This window comes from Haliotis asinina, chromosome 3, assembly GCF_037392515.1.
Source record: "Haliotis asinina isolate JCU_RB_2024 chromosome 3, JCU_Hal_asi_v2, whole genome shotgun sequence".
NCBI classification, from domain to species: domain Eukaryota; kingdom Metazoa; phylum Mollusca; class Gastropoda; order Lepetellida; family Haliotidae; genus Haliotis; species Haliotis asinina.
In genome coordinates, this window is record NC_090282.1 from 11,812,506 (window position 1) to 11,835,414 (window position 22,909).

The following is a 22,909-nucleotide window of genomic DNA, read 5'->3' on the forward strand; positions in this document are numbered from 1 at the left end:
TAAAGCTGAGGCCCTTTAGGTGAGATACCTTTGTTGTTTTGTGGCTACTGGAATACATTTCTACAAAGACTGAAATATTTGAAATACTCAGGATGGGAGTGTGAATCGGTAACCTTCAGTTTATTACATTCCAGTTATAGCACCCACTATCGAGTTATGTCACAGCATGCCGGCTTTATAAGGGAGGAAAAGCCTGAGTGATGCAAGCCATCACCTTTAGTGAAACCCTTTAAACATGGTAAACTTGGGTTAAAAACCATGATCATTGGCTCCTGATGTACTCAAGGGACATAAATCTGCTCAGTGAATGATACTGCATAAGGGAACTCGTGCCACTCGTTCCTCACACAAATTAAAAGATATTAATTTCATCATTGAACAATACAGGATGTTTTTGTGAAGCTGTGAAATTTAACATAGATAGTTTTTTTGCCTGAAAATTGACAGATCTTTTTGTGGCAATGGTCCAAACAATTTTGTTGAGCCTTGATATTTTTCAACAAATTTAACACCCCCCACCCCCCTGATGTAGGCTCGGAAACTAATAAGGATAATGAATAAGTTAGTTAATAACCGAACAAAGTTCTTGAATCAAGTGGTATTAATGAGATTCACTGAAGTATTTCATGGTTAAGGAAAATGGTGTTCTGTGATCAGAAGCTGACTGTCATCTAACCCATTCAGTGTAACCTCCATGGCTTGATCCTTACTCTCAGGGCGACTTTTATCTCACTTCAGTGTTACAGTTTCATTTTGTATGAGCTTTCAAGGAATCTTATAGAATAAGTGCTGGGAGATATTTCATTTATCACATACTTAGTAGTAATGAACATGAAGAAAAGAATGGTCTACAAAGCGTAACCTTGTACCACAGTGTCTGGTTTCAATGATAACACCATGATGGACAAGAAGAAGAAAAGAACAGTCTGCATCAGGTTAACACATTCATGGCATATCCTTGTTTACAATGCACACTGACCTAGTTGTGGGCTCTGTAAGTGTGTGTGATTATCATTCCATAGAGTGCCCTATTTAATTTATCTCTTAGATGTGTCCTTCAGTCTGTCTCACTGATGTGCTACAGTTTGGTAATGACCAGAATGTAGCATTTCACTCGCACAGATCCTTTGTGAATCTTTCTTGATTGAACTTAATGTGTTTGTTATGTAGGAAGGAGACTTATGAAGAAGTGGAACCTTGGGGCAATTCTGATGAACATTTGATTTACACTGTAGTATAGCTTGGTTCTTAATCACCTGAAGAGCAAAACTATGATGAAAATACCTCAGTTTACTACACAGTACAGGCTCTCAATGTCTTGGGATGACCTAGATACTGTTCTACTTAAAAATTGGCACCAAAATATATGACCCAAAAGGTTGTTAGTTAGTGAAACTGACTTGAGCTTCTATTCCTCAAGAGAAAATTAGATACAGTAGACTGAGGTATGTGAGTTTAGTAATTTTTATGCTTCATGATGATCAGTTGACTCATGTAATAGGTACTGTTCACATCACAAATGTGTGAACCTACAGGAGATAAAAGGACATTCTCAGGCACTGGTTCCTAGGTGGGAATTCTGTGTGCAGGGATTTTCCGGACACAAATTCCTGCTGCCTGTACACATAAAAATTGACAGTGGACCCAGTGAAATAGACTAACGGATGCAGAAAAAGTCCAAATACGTTTTTTTAATATGTTGATCAAGTAACAATAAGTTATCACTGAGTCTGCTACTAGCCGGGTTATGAAATCATTTGCAGTTTAATTACTGTGATGATCATGGTACACAATATAATAACAGTGACTGAATTGCAAGAATATTACAACATAGTCTAAGAATAATATTAAAGTGTGTGGGAACCCCATTTTGTAGTCCAGAACCACAGAAAATTAAGAGTATGAGTCCCAGGGACCCTCAGATACAGGTCACAAGGTAAATGGTGTTGTACATGACCATTTTGTTCATTTTGTTTCAAAATCATTAGGGTCTGGAGGATTTGAAACGGAAATGATTCTTTAATTCCGCACTTTCTCAGTGACCATACTTCTGGATTAATGAATACTGTATAATCTTTTAACTGTCAATGAGCAGAGATTTCAGGATATGTGCCATAAACCACTTTCAAAGTTCATTGGAGCTTAAGGGGTTTTAGTTAATAAAGTCCACTATATCTGGTCATCATCAAATAATACCAACTTAAAGAGCTTAATCCATCAGCTTCAGCTATGAATGTGCCCAAGCTCTGGTACATCAGCAGTTAATATTGAAGAGCATGTGTCCTATCTCCCTCTCAATGCCGCAGTACTTCCTCTTGCATCAGAGTGACAGAGTGGTAATGGAACCATAGGAGAAGTTATCGGTTGGATGTATGTAATATCTCATCTGATGACAGCTGTACATAAGCAAGGTAGAAATAACATCTCAAGTTCCCCCAGGATAAGGGAGAAATGAGTGTGTTCATGACATTGGTGCCATGTGATTCCTTGTTATCAATGGCTGCAAGATGAGATAGCTGGCCCACAAATTTCATGCTGCTGATAGCTGTCTATCTGATGTGATTTATGTCACAGAGTGGGGTATATGGGAGCTTCATGTACTTAATGAAACAATAGGTTCTTTGGAAGGCAGTAATAGCTGATGATGAGATTAGTTTCTCATGATTATGTGTAGGTGTTTTTTGCGTCAGGTTTTGCATGTGATGTACTGAACCATATTATTTTGCCTACTTCCTATCTCTCCCTGTAGTGCTTAAGTCTACATGAAGCAAGTCTAGATTTCCCCAGGTTCAGAATCTCTGGTCTCCCTTGGGCTTCATTTCAATCATAAAAGGTTTGTTCGTTCCTTTCAAAATTATATCTGTTCAGGAACTAAGCATTTCTCTATTGTAATGGTGTTTTGATGAATGTGGGGGGATAATATGTACCCTCAAGTCAATTGCCCACTTTAACTTGTGTCCATTTGTGTTCAAATGTACCCTTTGAACAGCTTTGCACTTAAAAGGGTGTCCATTAAACATGATATCAACTGTAATCATGTCTTTTTGTCCAGTTTGAAAAGACATGTTCACTACACCCCTATGTCCACAATAGACAGTGTTCAAGTTATGCAAGGTTTTATCTTTAGTCAGATGTCCAAAATATTCATCTGTCTGTCTGTGCCATGTGACCCCCATTATCCCCAATTACATGGGTCAGTTTTTTTGTCAAACTGTCCAGATAAGCCAGTGACTGTATTAATCTCTCCAAGTGTCCTGAAACATCAAAAACATCAAGATTCATTCATTTAAGGTACAGATTTTAAAGGACAAAATAGTGAGACAGCATTGATAGTTTCATGTCAATCTTCCTGCTTTTTCTGTTCATAAATGCTGATACTCACTACAAGTGTTGCTTCCAGCTTGGTATCTAACGTGTCATTTTATCCTTTCAACTCTTTAATCCAACCATGACAGTTTCATGATTGTCACTCATGTACTTTTCTATATTTATGGTGATTCTGTTGACACTTACCTCTGTATTTCTCTGTTACAGATATGACTATAAGAAGTTGTTATACAATTCCACATTCTGCCTTGTGCCAAGGGGGAGAAGACTGGGGTCATTCAGGTGAGTTCCACTTTATATAGCTCCTTATCTCAGAGGAATACATAGGCACTTCTTGGCTTCTCTGTCTTGAAAGTCAGTTCAGTAGGCACTGTATGGCCACAATGACTGGATTAGAAGATGGTCACTTGAGTAGATACCTCTTTTTAAGTAGAGATTGTGTTATTGTTGCTTACACTATCAGCCACTGGTTTATCTGCTCCCATGATGACATTGGGGAGGATGGGGAGCCTTGTGGTGAAAGTTTTCACTCGTCACACCGAAGACACGGGTTCGATTCCCCACATGAGTACAATATGCGAAGCCCATTTCTGGTGTCTCCTGCCACGATACTGCTAGAATATTACTGAAAGTGGTGTAAAACTAATCTCACTCACTCACTCACTCCCTCCAGCCTGGAAGACATCTCAAAGTAGAGATACTTAGATTATTGTCATTCATCAGTTGTATTTCAATAATGAATAACTCTCATTGCATGAGACCTGTGAAGGTCCCAAGACAGAATAGGCCTTCAGAAACCCATACTTGCCAGAAAAGATGACTACTTGTAAGAGGCGACTAACAGAATCGGGTGGTCAGGTGGCTGACTTGGTTGACAAATGTAATCGGTTCCCATTTGTGCAGATTGATGCTCATGTTGTTGATCACTGGATTGTCTGGTCCAGACTTGATTATTTACAGACCACTGCCATATAGCTGGAATATTGCTGAATGCGCTGTAAAACTAAACTCACCCGCTCACTCTGATTGCATGAATCATTCACATTAGCAGTCACAGGATTGTCTCTTTCCGCCTCAATGATTTAGCACTGAAATATTGCTGTAGCATTAGGCAAAAATAATAATATATGATCAATGGACAAAATAAAGTTCAGCAATGCATGTAGTGAATGTGTATGGGTTATTTCACTATGTGAGGTATGCATGTTGTAGACTGAGGTTTGTGTTTGCAGGACAGAGGTAAACAATACTGCGTTTCCATGGATGTAAAACATGCATCACAACAAAGCAAATTAAGTCTGTGTACATTATCTCCAGAGGTCATCTTGCTATTAGTGTGGGTGCAGTGGGCTGCAATCAGATGTCATTTTCTGCTGCTGCTGCTGCTGCAGATTGCCTGCCCAGATAGCTGGGGCTGACATGGGAACAATCACATGAATCATCCCGAACTCTGTGGTCAGTACTCCAAGAGACTCCAGATACTGGAAGTACACACGTACAGGCATTATGGGACTTGTCCACGGGGTATATTCACCATGGGGGATGTCCTGGGGCTGGTGTTCTATTGGGTATATTCACCTTGTTTGGTGCTCTGGGTCTGTTATTGTGCTGGGTATATTCACTTTGAAAGATGTTCTGGGTCTGTTATTCCATGGGGTATATTCACTTTACGGGATGTTATGGGTCTGCTTTTACACTGGGTGTATGTTATTTACTGTGAGGGATATTTGAGATGAGTTATTCCACTGGGTATATTTACCATGAGGGATGTTTAGGGTTTGTTAATCCATGGGGTATATTCACTATGAGGGATGATAAGGTCTCGTATTCCACTGGGTATATTCGCCATGAGCTATGATCTCGGTCTGTTATATGATTAACAGTAGATGTGACTCTTGTGACTGTGATCTGCTTTTCTACTGGCTACAGTTAAACAATACATCAAAGAGGTATTGTCTGTTAATGGACTGGGTATATTCACATGGTGTTATCACGCACATACCATGGTACTGCCTAACCTCAGACTGACGGACATGTTTGTTCCCGTGAAACATCTTCAGATTTCATGGGTAACCAGCATGTGAAACACTCCCTCTCCTTGTTGTATTGACTGAGATCAGTTAACAGGTCAAGATTGTCTATATCCTTTACCTGTGTCAGCGTGACATAGTTTAGTGTCAGCATGGAATTGACATTGAAAAAGATCATGGTGCATTGATAGCTTACATTGTCACTGGTTGTGAAGATTTATATGGTTCCGGCCTCTTTGGTTGACTAGACAGATCTTGTAAAAATAACATTGACATTGTACATGTACCAGCTCAGAAGAGCCCAGAGTTAAAAACTAATGTCACCTATACGTAGGAATATATTGGATTTGTATGTCGTCATGAGTTATGTACTCTACACTGCACTCCTTTGCCCTTCTGTCTCCACCTTCACCAACACATTTCTGACTGGTGATAAAACCCCACATCACTGAGTAGTGACAACTTGCCCCCCCCCCCCAACACATCATTATTCAGTAATGACAGGTAGCCCCCACCCTGAACACATCATTGTGTAGTGACAACTTGCCCCCACCCTAAACACATCACTGAGTAGTGACAACTTGCCCCACCCTAAACACATCATTGAGTAGTGACAACTTGCCCCACCCTAAACACATCACTGAGTAGTGAGAACTTGCCCCACCCTAAACACATCACTGAGTAGTGACAACTTGCCCCCACCCTAAACACATCACTGAGTAGTGACAACTTGCACCCACCCTATACACATCATTGCATCTAGTGACACCTTGCCTCTAACCTAACCACATCATTGAGTAGTGACAACTTGCCCCCACCCTAAACACATCATTGAGTAGTGACAACTTGCCCCACCCTAAACACATCACTGAGTAGTGACAACTTGCCCCCATCCTATACACATCATTGCATCTAGTGACGACTTGCCTCTAACCTAACCACATCATTGAGTAGTGACAACTTGCCCCCACCCAAAACACATCATTGAGTAGTGACAACTTGCCCCCACCCTAAACACATCACTGAGTAGTGACAACTTGCCCCCATCCTATACACATCATTGCATCTAGTGACAACTTGCCTCTAACCTAACCACATCATTGAGTAGTGACTACTTGCCTCCACACTAACCACTTCATTGAGTAGTGACAACTTGCCCCCACCCTAAACACATCACTGAGTAGTGACAACTTGCCCCCATCCTATACACATCATTGCATCTAGTGACAACTTGCCTCTAACCTAACCACATCATTGAGTAGTGACTACTTGCCTCCACACTAACCACTTCATTGAGTAGTGACAACTTGCCCCCACCCTAAACACATCACTGAGTAGTGACAACTTGCCCCCATCCTATACACATCATTGCATCTAGTGACAACTTGCCTCTAACCTAACCACATCATTGAGTAGTGACTACTTGCCTCCACACTAACCACTTCATTGAGTTGTGACAACTTGCCCCCGCCCTAAACACATTAATACATAGTGACAGCTTGCTGCCACCCTGAACACATCCTTGAGTGTAATGACAAATTGCCCTACCCTAAACACATCACTGAGTAGTGGCAATTTTCATGTCATTGTGACATGGACAGTTTTTAAAAAAAACAACAACAAAAACCTCAAGTGTGTAGCAGATAACAGCAGCATGTTGTGCCAGCTATAATGTTCTAAAACTGCCATTAAAATCTGTATGAAGTGCCACTGAAGAGGTTGGATGTCTTTATTTCTTGATGGTCCACACCTACCTCACCCATCAGAAAGTCAGACTGACATGCTCAGTTTGATAACTTCCTCAGCCCCCTTCTGTGGGCAGGTGCACCCACATTCCCAGACTTTCATAGGAAGAAGCAGCAATAGGTTGGCTCTTGAGAGATGGGATCAGCAGTTTGTTATCAACCGAAAATGTATAAAATAAACAAATTTCAGCCAAAATAATTGATATTGAAGAGATAGCGGAAGTCTGTAAAAGTTTGGCACAGCATCAAGCATGGTTTGGCCCAGATACACAGCATAAGTAGACCATTACAGCACTGCACTCCATGGTATCGATGAACAACAGGTATCAGCTTCGTTCCCTACATTCTCTATTGTTTCCAGAGATTGAGTCATCACTCTCCGCGGAAGCGGATGCAGTGTCGACATCAAATGGTTGGGTCATGGAACATTACTGCCTCCTATCCTGCTACTGGATATATTGAGATATTTTTACCCCCGAGATGCTCCCATCACAGAGAGGGGTCACCCATAGACTGAAATAATAATTCATTGACCAATCAGTGTTTACACGAGAACCATGCCTTCTACATGTGTACATCAAGGAACACCACTAATAGCAAGGTGCTTGTTTCAGGCATATTGCTCTAAACAATGTACACGTGGTAATTGCTAATGTAGAAAATGTGTGCAGTTGTACATGCAGGACCAAGTTTCACAGTGAAAGGGGGCTGCTCGCCTGCACCTTAGATACACAGGTGATAAATACAATGCTGTGTAATAGGCTCCATTTGACAGCTGCTTTGAGAGAAAATAGACTTAATCTGGCAAATGGAATGTTTTTTAATTTTCCAAAATATTCCGGATGTTGGCCATTGTTTCAAATTTTAGTTGTACTTGAAAATAGATTCTGGCAAAATAGAATTAATGTGGAATTAACTTGGAATGCATTGGTTTTAAATATCTCCTGAAACACATGATGTGTCTAGAATGCACGAGTCGCAGTGGAACTAAAAGATTACGACAAGTCTGAGAAAGTGACAAGTTCCTGCCACAATCTTACATCTGACCCCTACATGGCACATTTTAATCTTGTTGTGATCAATATCTCGGGGATTTATTTTGTGTCAGTCGAGGAATAATACCTAGTTCTAAATCTGCCATCTTGAGTTACAAATTTTCCATCCATGAGATCATAGATATAGAAAACATTGCACATTATGGCAGTGTCCTTTTCTTTTTCAACAGGACCAAAATGAATGAAGCGGCTTTGATCCACAATTTACGATATTGAATCAATTTGGTTTTGAAATTGAATGTCAACATGCTTCTGACCGCAATTCTGAACAAATTGAACCATTTTTGCATAGTTGCCAGTTGAGGTCACTGATTGGAATCCTAGATAAATCCCTGTCATTAAGATCATTAGCTTGTATAGATTCGTACCTTATGTAATTAGAACCATCTGTATATATTCATGTACACTCATAATGATACATGACTGAATAACACACACAGTCAGTAACATGGTACTGTTTGCTGAGGAATTCAGCATGTAGACAAACATATTACTGTCCTGAAGGTGGACATGAGGTACATTCAGCCCCTAATCTCAAGTGGAGTCTTTCAATCAGCACTGGGGGCCAGTAATGCGCTGGAGTCCAGACAAGGGGTCATCAAGAGGGGTCATCAAGAGGGGTCATTCTTCCCTGGAATACAGTTGTGACAAGCAAGCAGTTGCTACATCCATCCTACTCCAGAATCACCATACAGAGACTAGCATGATATTAAGACACTGTATCCTCACAAGGCAAAGGAAATATGTTATTTCCATCCCAAGATAAAAGGGTATTAAGCAAAATGACAACCTATGTTTAAGAATCATGTACATACGATCACAAATGACATGAAGTATACAGCTACGCTTTTTGGATGTGGGTCTGATGGCGCTGGTACTGATCACTACTTGCACTGGACCCTCACAAGGATACATGATCCAAGACTGGACTATTCTGGTACAGGGTGGACACACTGGACATCACTATCGGGTTACATGACACTCATTGTGATGTCACAATGCTCCTGTGCACTGTAGGTGGCCAGGTTATATAGTACTTGTCTTAAAGGGATGCTTCACATTTTGTGGAGACAGAGCTGGTGGTTTTTATCCACTTGAAAATGTCATATTTCTGTTGCTGTTTTTTGTCAAGGGATCTGCAGTGTTGGGTGACTGACTGGCAGTGATGTTCAACTATTTTAACTCTGTTAAAAATCATTGATTTTGACCATTAAAAAGCAGATATAACAGGTCATTAACTGATAGAAAAGTAATTAATGAAATTACATTACTATAATTTCACCCAGTCCCTGGTAAAACATAAAGAATCATGTAGGGAAAATGGTTCTCCGAAAGGACCCTGAACCCTCAAGTCTCTTAATCTCAGAACTGAAAATGGGAAGGGTGGCATTAGAGGTATATGAATATATTGCTCAGGTAACTATGAGTGAGAGTAGTAATTACTTAATGATATGAAGCTTTCTGAAGGGTGTATTCATTTATACCAGTCATAGCCAGGAATCAATACCAGACAGACATGAAGCTTCAGAAAATATCTGTGTGATAGTTTTGTGGTATACCACTTCTAGGCTATAGCCTGGGGTATACAGCACATATTGCACGGATGTGTGATTGGGATCATAGAATTACTGAACAGATCTTGTCGAGATTGTGTCCTGTGGACTGGAGGCAGCAGCCATTCACTTGTCCGCTGTTTCACATGTTTAGACAGTTGCCATGGATGTCTTTTTACGCAAATGATTTTTATCAAGATGTTTCATCATCTGCAATTTCTTTATTTCCTTTGATGTTGTTCATTCACAAATCACAGCAGAAATGTTCTTTGACAGTGTTTCCAAAGGTAATACTAATTTATTTAAGCGGGCATTTTTTCTGAAACTTGTTTGAAAGGTATTGTTGAAGCCTCCAAATTTACTTGACATAATGTATTCATCTGTGGATTGTTTGCAGTGGGTCGGTCATGGATAATATCACACAGACTCTACAATCTGCTATTACATGAGTTTATCTTTTATAGCGTATGTATGATACACATTCCAGTGATTCTGTTGAATATTGTTCCTCTGTAGTGTCATAGCAATAAATTCCCCATTTTAACTGTTATAGCACAGTCAGTTCTTTTAGATTTACAGTCAGTATTGTGAAAAGCAGCACAACAGCTTATATTCTCAGTTACCTACTCATGATGTTCCATACCATAATGTATCTTTAAAAAGCCTGATGAAAATCATTTTACCCAAATCTCTCATTCACTCTAGTCAATAATTTTATTCTTCATTAGAGCTCAATCAATAATGAGGGCTTGAACTGTTTTACATCTGTGTCCCAAATGCCCAGTTGTAACCCTTATTGTCCCACATTACCATCACAAACTTGCTCAACTGTCCTGCATTGTAATTCTACTTCAGCAGTAAGGGGAACTGAAGAACATGTTTTCCTTGCTACACCCCAATATTGATGGACTCCGCCCTTACCGGAATCCCCATGTCCAGGGTATTATTACTACTGATTGAACATGTGATAGCTTCATGGCCTCCAGTGGGACATTCATTCACATTGATCTGACAATGTTGGTTCGACTCAAGACCTGTCCTGGGAACTGATCAGAGTTCACAAAACCAGAAATAAGGTAGTTTTCGGGTTTAGTCTCCTGGCTGTATGTGGTCCTGTGGATCTATATCATCCTGCTTTATTGTTTTCTCAGTGTCCAGAAAAATAGTGCCAAACCATGCCAAGAGCAGATTTGTAGTGATAGAGTTGTGATGTTACACATTTTGGTATCATATCATAATTGGTATGATCATTTTACATTTGAGATAGTTCAGGGTGCCACTGGACAAAGTAACATTAGCAAACTTTAGATAGCAAGGCTAAATAGCGGAAACCAGACTTTTGACTCTAATATTGGCATGTGAACTCCAGTACCTGGATTGTCAAAGTCTGTGTCAGGGTTAAAATGTTTAAAGGATTTGGTCTTTACAACCAGTTACCAGATGATCATGTTCACTATTTCTGTGAAGTCACTGATCATTGATATTGTTATTGCTACAACATAGTTATGTACAGAATGACGTAATACAGCTGGATTATTTCTTACCAGGGCATTAACAACACTCAGTCACTCTCTCACTCACTCACTCACAAACCATGCACCATGCCTTGAGAAATTGCAGAGCTTCTTGCTATTCCTTACTGTTGAGGATTGTGGCTCTGAACTAAAGCTCTTCATACAATGAGAACAGACACAAACATATTCTATACATTGTCTTGACATCACCCTTGAGACAATGATTCCATCTGTAAATGAGCCAAACCTTGAGGGGAGACAAGCATCAAGACAGGGATCAATGGAGTACTGGCCAAGCAAAGGCCATCCGAGACAGCTCTTCTGATTGATTTCATCTCTGTCTTGTCCAAGATGACCACTCGATGACTGTGTCCTTGATGTTGGTCAATTTAGTCAATAATTTAATTTTAGAGGTCACTGTGACCTTGGTCCAATGGAAACAATGTGAAGAATATCCATGTATTGTGATCGATACATTTGCTTGATTTCATTCATTGAATAAATAACGAAACAACCTGATGAAAATTTGGCCAGTTTGCTTGACAACATGAATAATTTGTTTGTCATGTTACTGTTTCCTTTAATTGTTTTTGCAAGGGAAGAGGCATCTTGCTTTTCACTGCTGTTGATATATGGCATACTTGAATTGCGATTTAAACATGAGATTTTCTTGAACAACAAAAATGCACAAATGTACAGCAACATCCTTGTCAAGTGTAATGGCTACAGACAGTGAGACTGTATAAACTCACATTGTTTAAAGGTTTGAGTCATTCAGCTATTGCTGATTAAATCAAGCTTACTTTGCAGCCTTCAACAATAACTATTAAACATCAGCAACAGAGCATTATTAATCTTGATTATCTGCCAAAACAGATTCCATATAGCATATATTCTAAAGTAGATAATATTAATGGATAATGTTTTGAATCAGCGATGACACCAAGTGTTTGAGGAAAGGGGTGTCCATGGGTAAGCAATATTAATTATAACTGTTTTTGTTTCTTGCAGCATGCATTCAGCATGCAAAACTTTTTGTGGGCTCTTAGATATTGACAAATTGTTTAACTAGATATGTTGGAAAGGAGGTCACATTTTTAACCATTTTATTCATGTCTCTAGGTCTGTATTGTACAGACGATAAAGCACTACAAGTCTGTTACCCAGAATTCCATTCTGTGATTTAAACATATAAGCAAAATATTTGTTGTACTGTTTTCTGCAAATTTTTGAAATTCTGCTGATAAGATAAAACACAGCTCCACATTTCATATTCCATGCTCCCCTGGTGAATATATGGGATTCCCTATGATATAATGCTCAAACATCATGGCAGGAAAGATGTTTTTCTCATTGGGTAAAATCAGTCATGTTTATACAATGCATTACTCTCAAAGCAGAGTGTCAATTGTGTAGGTGAAATGGGGTGTACAGTATTTGCACTACTTTTTTGGCATCTGGCAACGTGTTCAGGAAGACTTCAATCATCAGTAATAGTGGGCTTTCTGGTGAGAAATATATATCCTTATACTCTATCCTTGGGCAAAAAGCATCTCTAACACACAAAAAGTCGTCCTCTTTTGGGCTGTAACTCTATCGGTAGAGTGTTGATCTGTATTTAGTGGTGAGCGTCATATATCACTTATCTCCCTTGGAACATGCTGAGGGCGCTAGTGTTGATTTAGCAATCTGGCCCCGTTTTTATTGAATGAAAATACACATTCAGAGAGATCAGAAAGAAAAAACTCTTCCGTTATCTTTAGCTTCAGTTGTCCGAGCTTTTTAATCTCCCAAATAAGAAAAGCAAATGGTTGCTTCTTGAAATGTCTCCAGCCATGTCACAAGAAAATTAGACACTTAAAACACATGATTCTGATTCTGTGATGTAAGAGAAGGCAATGTTGCAATTAAAGGAAGCCTGTCAAACATTGCTTTCACTGAATGTCTATCACTAATGTTGTTGTCTATTAACTGTACGGTTTTATCATGCAGCGGTTTATGCAGCACATTTCTGGCCACTCTTACAAGCCATGATAACAGAAATGATAACCTTTTGTTTCTTATCAGAATTGCCACCATCAAAGGACAATGAATCTTGTGGAGGTGAACATGTTTCAATGGCAGGTTATTTGGAGTTCTGAGGTATGATAAGATATCCCCTGGAGGGGAGCCTTTAAAGGAGTTGTCTCTGCTAGTATTTCCTGTGTTTTTATGCATCCCACGTCTCCCAGGGCATTGATAAGTCCAATTGAACAGGATATCCCACATATACCAGGGCACTGATAAGTCCAATTGAATAGGATATCCCACATCCACCAGGGCACTGATAGGTCTAATTGAACAGGATATCCCACGTCTACCAGGGCACTGATGAGTCCAGTTAAGCGGGTTATCCCACACTGGGGAGATCAATCATAGGTTCCGTGGAGAAGATTATCCCACATCTAGGAGGACACTCGGGTACAAATGAATGGGTTATCCCACACTATGTCCTAGTTCATGATAATCTAACTGGACCAAGAAGGCAGGAACATAATGGATTTTAAAGGTTAGGATACTTAGCTGCACATGTGATATGGATGTTGTCAAGAGCAGTATTAAATCATACTCACTTATTGAGTCTGTTTCGATAGAGGATGTTAACCGAGGCTTTGACTTGGGTAAAGTATCACTGATTTCAGTCATTCATTTCTATGCACATGTGTGAAAGTGTCTGTGATTTCTGTGAGCAGAAGGATAACATCATTGCTTTTTCTTGACAAGGGTTGTTAACACAGTAACACCTTTTGATGATAGACAATTATGACCTTTGATGTTTCTGTGAAAGTACTTACAATTAATTAATGGATGCTTTCCAAAACGTAATGAAAAACATTGAAATATTTCCACAAAAAGGATATATCTTGTGATGATCCCACTTTCTGTACTTACACATTACAGTGGCTGGGCAAACACTGACTAAATGTCAGCATGTCTGTCGCAGTATGTCAACACTGCACACGTCATTTCCCTTTTAATTCTAAAACATCAACCTCCAATTCTGCTAAAACCCTTTGACAAGCGTAAACCTCCTCTACTGAATGAGACAGGTTGAAAACAGTACAATGTACATTCCTACTACACTCAGTGTGTCCTTTCAGTATGTCTCACTCATTCATATACAGCATCGTAGATCTGGTTGTGTTAATATTGACTCAGTGCACCAGACAAACCCTGTCTGCATGGACTCTTTAGTTCTGTATGTATATCGGCTGGTAGTGGTTACACCTACTGTCATGTCCGCTGGGTGGCCATACAGGCAAACTTAGGAGTTTGGGAAGGGGGCTGTTCCTTTTACATCAGTGGTCTGTTGTTTCCTGTTGTTTGTGTCCAGTTGTCTTGTAGCATGTTTAATGCATAGTTTTTTGTTTTTTATTGAAAGGGGAAATGTGCGCTTAGGAAAGTTTTAAAACATTTTGTTTCAAAAGATGAATATTTGTTGGTACACACATGTTGGATTTTGTATTGTATTATACAACTCGACTTTTAATGAAAATAATCAGATATGTGATGCCATTGATTTTGTGTGATTCATTTACATGCATTTCACCACTATTTTGCCCCACATTTACTCTGAATGGAATATGTTTCATTGGAAACTTGAAACTGGTTGTTCTCTATCATTGATCTAATGTTTACTTTGAACTCCATGGCTGAAGTTATAGACATGTGGGTAATGCATTTTAATTCACTTCAGCTGATGTTGCTGACAGAAACACATGATGGCACACTGTTGTATGAATAAAGTACATAATAACATGACAAGGCTGATATTCAGAATGCGTTAATCTGTGGCATTTAACTGTGATCAGGGTCAGGGAATTCCAAGTTGTTAATATTTACATTGAGCATCATTTCATCTCCGTGATTGCTTGTATACATTTGGGAATTCTACACAATGTTAAATGGTAATGTGCTGTTGACGTGTATGCAACAAACATCGATATCTTCATAATTGCACCCAACTGCATTTTGCCGTACATTATCATGCAAGTGAGTCCATCCATCTGAGTATGTATTCATGAGTTTGCAACATCAATGGCATCAGGGACGTCGCTCCTTTTATATGTATATGAAACATACCCATATGGACATTTGGCCAAACCAGCCTTGTCCAGTGTCAGTACCAAGCACCATGGGGGACTTGTGATAATGAAGATACGATATTCTTGTCACAGCTTACAACTGTCGACACCTTGACATGGCTATGTGTACATACCCAGTCTAATCACCTTGATTAAGTGATGCTCCTTATCAGATTAGTTCAGCTCTGCTGTGAAGGACTTTGGTAGTGGCTGGTTTGATTGATAAGTCTTTTTGTCTGTTTTTGAAAAGGATTCCTCAACTGTGTGGTGCAAGTAGGATTCTTTTTGAGATAGATGAATATCACGTCCACATCTTGAAATGAAGATGTATTAGAACCGTATTTTAAATAAAACCTTATTCAGTATAACGCTGGGATGTTTGGTTCAAACTAGAGCTGTATAAATGCATTGGAATGAAGCTAGGCAGTGATGAATTGAATCCTGTTTATTGGTTTTGTCCAATAAAAAAATAGATTTGGCCATTATGGTGTTTTGTAGTGTTGAAGAGAGCGGTGATGTGTTTTTAGTAGTAGAAAGAGTATGGTTGTCTATCATTTGTCCAGTATTATTGAATGCTGAGTAATTAGATTTAAGAAGCGGGTGTTGTTTTGCTTATGGAAAAGTCCCTAATCGCTCAGATAGTTTTATTTATTTACAACTGTATTAGTGTGTGTATTGTGTGTAGAATTATTAAGTGTTTGTTGACATGACTGTAGAAGTGTGCAAGCTTGCACCTCTCACTCACTCACTCACTCACTCACTCACTCACTCACTCTGAATGATTGTTTGGAGTTAACAATGTTTGTGTTTCAGGTTTTTGGAAGCTCTTCAAGCTGCCTGTGTTCCAGTATTGCTTAGTAATGGATGGGAGCTGCCCTTTGCCGAGGTCATCGATTGGACGAAGGTAGTCATCTGGGGCGACGAGAGGCTCCTGCTTCAGGTAGGTTTCTTTCGTTTCCGCCCATACCCATCAATACCCATCTGTGGGGTAGCCCAGTGGTTAAAGCATTTGCTTGTCTTGGTGAAGATCTAGGTTCGATTCGCCAAACTGATAGAATGTGAGAAGCACATTTCTGGTGTCCGCCACCATATTGCAGCAATATGGTTGGAATACTGCTTAAGGCAGTGTAAAACTAAACTAGCTCACTCACTCACCCATACCCATCCAAACCCATCTATATCTCTCCTTCCCATCCACATCATTAGAACTGATAGCTACAATTGAAGTACTGATGTTTAACCCCAGTTCACTCACCTAATGAACCTAGTATCAGATACTGAACATACATGTCCACACTTGAACAAGCTGTGTGTTAGCTGATGAAACAAAGGCATCCTGGTTCAGCATCTATTGTCCATCATATCTTTATTCTGGTTTGATTAATTCCCCTGTACCCATTTACCATCATGGTCTTGAGGGGATAAGGGTGTTCTGCCAATTCTAAATAACAGCAATAATCTGGAATATATGAACAAAACCTCACCAATAGACACCAGCCTAGAATATAAACAATGACTCACCATTAGTTATTAGTCCAGCATAGCTGTATAATATTTTGGTAGTAGACTGTAGAAGCTAGATGGCGTCACACCAGATGACACCAATCTTGACTTCATAGATGGTAAAACATGTGTTTTCTTCTGTTTTTATATTTCCATCATTGCCAGGAGAAGGATTTTGAACCGTGAACTGTGACAGTGTAAATTCTTTATTTAAGCCTTATCCAGTATCCTTATCCAGTATCCATATCCAGTATCCTTATCTTCAACCACATTGGGGAGGTAGTGAGGTAGCCTAGTGGTAAAAAGGTTTGCTTGTCACACTGAAGACACAGTGACAATTTTGGACATGAGGACAAATTGTGAGCCCATTTCTCCATGTCCTCCACCATGATATTGCTGGAATATAACTAAAGTCCCTCACTGACTTCATCCACATGAACTGTTGCATATAGAAGACCCTCTATCTCTCTGTACACACCTGTTTAGAGTTGTAGTAATTATCCCACTTATCTAGCTTCCCAGGTTGGGATGAAGAACTAAATCCTGCTGCACTAACAGTAGAGGTTTACTCTGCAGACCCTATACAACTTGGTACAGGCCAATGGCTAGTACCGTATATGACCGACTGACTGTAGGTCGGTTCCCTTTCTCAACCCTCTAAATTCCTGCCCAAACCATGTAACTCACATATACAGTCTCATTACTGTTGCGTGTGACCTGTGAAGGTCCCAGGGTAGAATAGACCTTCAGCAACCCATGCTTGCCATAAAGGGCGACTCAACTTGTCGTAAGAAGCGACTAACGAAATCGGGTGGTCGCTGACTTGGTTGACACATGTCATCGGTTCCCAATTGCGCAGGTCGATGCTCATGTTCACTGGATTGTCTGGTCCAGACTCAATTATTTACAGACCGCCGCCATATAGCTGGAATATTGCTGTGTGGGGCGTAAAACTAAACTCACTCACTCACTCACTCACTCACTCACTCACTCACTCACTTACTCACTCACTCACTACTGTTGCGTGTTGATAAACATTAACTGATAAACTTTAAGTCACAAATTGACAACACATTACATTTACATTCATTTCCACATCAAAGCAATTAGTAAGATCTGTAGTAAGGAGCATAAAAACAGACTGGTGAGCTTGCAGGTGTATTCTCCCAGTGTATGTCACTATGGTTGATTGGGTTTTGATAAAGCACAGTAAGCGATCGCTTCCAAGAAAGGTTGTGTTGGTGTGAAATGTTTTTTGACTTTGCTTAAAAAGTGAGCTTGTATGTGTACCAACTATCATTAAAATACATAATATAAATCTTACTACTACATTCAAATATGTTTGATGTTTGTTTGCCCCTCAATAACCATCCCTAATCTGTTAGCATTCTCAGTAGTTTCAATGGGAAGTTTCAACCTCCCTCAATAACAAGCAGCTGGGTAGGTAATAACAACCCTATGGTAGGTAATTACATGTAGTAGCAATTGGACATTTATATTAAGCAGTTGGTAGGTAATAATATACAGTTTGGAAAGCTTTAATACGCAGCTGGTAGATATTAACAAGCATTTAAATGGGTAACAACAAGCATTTGGTAGGTCTTAAGAAGCCATTGGGTGAGTAACACCTAGCAGTTGATAGGTGGTAACAAGCATTTGATAGGTAATATCAGGCCTCTGGATAGGTACTGAAAAGCTCTTGGTCAGTAATAAATAACAAGCAGTGGAGCTGAACCAATGGACCACCAAGTGTCTGGTGCTAAGTAAAACATATTAACCATATAGAGGTTATGGATCTTCCTCACCCAGTGATTGACAGCCCACACAGAGTCAAGTGGAGGTCACATGACCAGAGAAGTGCTGGGTTGGGCGTGTCCTGTAGATGATGTGGACAAATATTGATTGATTTGAGCCCAATCCAGTTGACAGTGTGCAGCTCAAGTGTGGCTGACAGTCTTATCTATTAATATTGTTAGTACTAGTCACTTCAAAGAACACATACCCAAAGATGTATTGGTTGGAGGACAGTTTCTGAATAAATTTGACAAATATTGATTTCATACTAATTTTATTTGTAATTCCTCAGGTGTAAGATAAAACGTTAAACTGTGAAGTCAACAGACTACCAAAAATACATGTTGCAGTACAGGCCTCTGAAAGGACATGCTGTGTAGCATGGTGGAAATAGACAGATAGGCAGTAGTGGCACTGTGGTTCAAAGCACAATATCTTTAGAGTTATGTCCCTTATTTCCCAGGAGGTTGTTAGTTGGAGTTTGATGCATGGTATGTCTGAGGACCCCACTCCACAGTGTGTGAGTAGGGTCAGTCCTGTTGGACAATGTATTACATTGGACTTGAAACCATGTTGAAGTCAGTAGTGACTGTGCTCATGCTATTGATCACTGGATTGTCTGGTCCACACTCAGTTATTTGAAAACCACTGTCGTATAGCTGGAATATTCCTGAGTGTGGCATAAACACTCGTTCTCTCACGGTATCAGAAGTGCAGTCTTGTTCATGTGGATTAATCGATCAATCTTTCGCTATAAATGCAGCAACAGACTGGAGTGATCTCCCCTACAACAAAAACAGTGTCCAACCTTTGATGTCAAATTTCAGCTCAGGACCTACTAGTTTCGAACTACCTTTCAAGACTGATTTTCTGTCTCAGCTACTTTGTGCACTCAGAGCATGCACTTTGCATGGAGTAGTGCACTTTGTACATTATAAATAGACTATTATTATCAATTACTGCCACTGTTAATTACCGCTGCTTTGAATTACTGAGTTGGTAATTGAACCAACAAAATATTTATCCAGTAATCTGTTCTCCTTTCAGTGAATTTGATATGAGAGGATAAATCTCATAAAGTGTATGCACGCCTATAGTGCAATGTACTTACCTCAGTCATTGGAAGTAAGCATCTTGGATTCTTGGGTTGTACTCCTGATTTCAAATTGTTTTTTAAACTGTGTCTTCGTTGAAAACTACACAGGGTTTTCAGAGTAGGTCCCAGAAATTGCATTTTGAATTTATAAAATGAAGTAGAGCTTATGAATGTTGTGTTTCCCTTGAAAAGATATTTGGCAATGATTAAAGTGATGGTCATTTAATCAAAAAAGAAAAGCAATGTTGATCTGACCTCATGCCTCTAAAGCTAGTATTGAATGACTCAATGGCATGTCATTGATAAGAATTATCTGTAGCTACACAGAAGTTGATCATGCAGATCACATGATCTGGCCAGGTTGGAACTCACATTGGGGGTTGCTTAGCACTAGGTGTTCAGTAGCCGTGGAGATTTCTACAACATGGTGTGTAAGCATTTTCGCCAGCTGTTCTCCCTCCTGAAAACCCCTGGTGCTGATAATGAAGATATGTCATGTCGGGATGAGGAAACAGAACAGCTACTTCACTTCCACATTCTTCAGAACATGTGTTCACAGAGGTCTGCTCTTAAACCATGTGACATAACCTTGGATGATCGTCATGATTATTTTGTAATTCAGTTTCATATGGTGCTCAGCAGGGGCAACTGCAACCTATACCCAGTTGTTCAAGTGTTGCCTCATTGTGTCGAGGGGATCGAGGGTTTAACTCCAAACATGGTTCAATATATGAAGCCAGTGGTAGTGCCTTAAAGTGAAGATTTAAATATTTTTCAGGTTTACAGTTGTGAAATCAAGTTAATGGGTAACAACACTATTTCATTGGTGTGGTAGTTGGTCACTTTAATGTGCCGTATAGAGTCAGCGGAACTCTTGTGTTCATAGCAACAATCAGCACAATGTCAAGTCAAGACTGAGACAGGGCTTATATGTACAAGGTTAGAGATATACTGTATGTTACCATAGATAAGCCAAATTTTGAGGACCAAAAATGCAGTCTGAAGAGGGGGTAGGCTTATCTATGAGATACAATTTCACAAAAGTATTTTTCAGGTGGTCAGTGCCATGTCAGGACAATCTTATGGGTTAGCAGTACACCTACCTGGAAGTTTATGATGATTACAGCCAAATAATATGTATAGTTGTCTATTTCCCAATATCAGTGGCCTCCCACTTGGTAACAGGATAAAGCAGGGACAAATACCTCCATTTTAGAAGCTATCTATGAATTACATATGAGGCGATTCGTTTGATGGCGGGTATCATTCAAAAGCTCTGAACATCAATATCACTGTAACCTTGCAAAGAGTATTTTCGGGTTTTTAAAAAAAAGCTGTCTTATTGGATAAAGTTTGGTTTCTAGTGATGCTTATTTGCCACAGTCTGGTTTAAGGATCGTGATTGGTCAAAATCAAACACAAAACGAAACTTCAGACAAAAGTTTGTTAGTTGTGGAACTTTCGATTTCCTCATCACAGTGAGTGAGTGAGTTTAGTTTTACACCGCACTCAGCAATATTCCAGCTATATGGCGGCGGTCTGTAAATAACTGAGTCTGGACCAGACAATCCAGTGATCAGCAACATGAGCATCGATATGCGCAATTGGAAACGATGACGTGCCAACCAAGTCAGCGAGTCTGACCACCCGATCCCGTTAGTCGCCTCTTACGACAAGCTGAGTCGCCTTTTATGGCAAGCATGGGTTGCTGAAGGCCTATTCTACCCCGGGACCTTCACAGGTCTCCTCATCATAGATGCAGGTGGGTAGAAATAAACAGGTCAAGAGAGGTCTTTGATAGTTGAAGAATAGGTCATAAAAGTGACACTTCCTGCATTTTGTATTCATTGTGTCCTTTGGTGAATATATTCAGGAAATAGTTAGATTCCTTATTGGTTGTGGTCTTTTTCCATTTGTTCTTCATTGTTATGAAGTAAGGAGGGTCATTGAGAATTTCAATGCTATTTGAATGTTCGAACCTTTAAATATCCTGTCGAACACTCAGCTTATGATAAAGGCCATTTTCCTTTCTTCCTGTGTTCTAAACACAGTTAAAAGATGGTGAAGAACTGGTGTTTCCACTCATGCTACTTCATGTGATCATCTAGGGACGAAGCTTTCCTAATGGCAAGATTAGAATAATCATCGATCACTCAGCTGAAATTAGAAAATAATCTGCATATTATGATTAACATTCCTGACAGTTATGTTTTATATTTTGGATTTGACTTGGGGTCACTTACATTTTGCAACTTGACTGATTGACTATAGCACATATACTTCTCATCTTTTGTTAAGGATTAGTATGCTTGATGTTCTTGTTGCGATTAAGTGTAAGGGATAAACATATGTGCTGTCTTCACTTCAAAAACATATCCTGAAAGTATATTCATGATGCCTTAGTTTTTGTTCTGTGCATATGGGGCAGCAGGGTATTCTATTGGTCCTAGCATCCGCTCTAAGAACTGGGTTCAATTCCCTGTATGGCTACAATGTGTGAAGCCCGTTTCTGGTGTCACCTGCCATGTTTCTTGCTGGAATATTGCAAAAGTGGTGCAAAATAATAATTCATTCACCTTTCATTCGATATTGGAATCAGCAAAGGAAAATATTTGCGTACATTGTAATTATTTCTCTGAAATTTGTATTAGTATGAAAGGAACATGTGGGTGTGCCAAACAGCAGCTGAGTATTACATGTTGTAATGTGTACAACTCCAAGCCCCCGTAACTAAGCTTTGGAAGGGTTGCTTAGCTGATTGAACCCTTGATAGACATGCATGAGGAGGAATCCAGGGCCCATTAGTCCTTGATCATACATGTATGAATATTTCCCATTACAAGAATTACACACATATGTAAATGAACAAGCAAAACACTATGACATTGCAGAAAGTTAACTTGCAATGAAGGTTCCAAAGAGTTCCAGTTTAAGAGCATTATGACAGGGGCCAGCATAAACTATGAATGCTGATGAGATATTATTGGTAAAATTTCATATTACTGCTTGCAATTCACTGCACTCTGTTTCTATAGAAGATTGGGTATTAAGTGCATGGACTTTACTTGACAGAATCAATATATGAAGGGTAATGATTGAACAAAGTGCTCCCCCTAGTGTGTTATGGCTGTGCAAGGGATTGGGCTCCAGCTGCAGAAAAAAGTGTAT

At 39.6% G+C, this 22,909-nt stretch overlaps 1 protein-coding gene across 1 annotated transcript in view; it reads left to right on the forward strand.

Annotated features, from left to right (window-relative positions):
• The window catches only part of LOC137277473 (exostosin-1b-like), a 118,403-nt gene that overhangs the window by 71,445 nt on the left and 24,049 nt on the right, over nucleotides 1-22,909 (forward strand). The window contains exons 2-3 of the mRNA XM_067809207.1: nucleotides 3,535-3,609; nucleotides 16,162-16,288. Of these exons, the coding sequence (XP_067665308.1) occupies nucleotides 3,535-3,609; nucleotides 16,162-16,288 (202 nt within the window). The remainder of the gene's footprint in view (nucleotides 1-3,534; nucleotides 3,610-16,161; nucleotides 16,289-22,909) is intronic.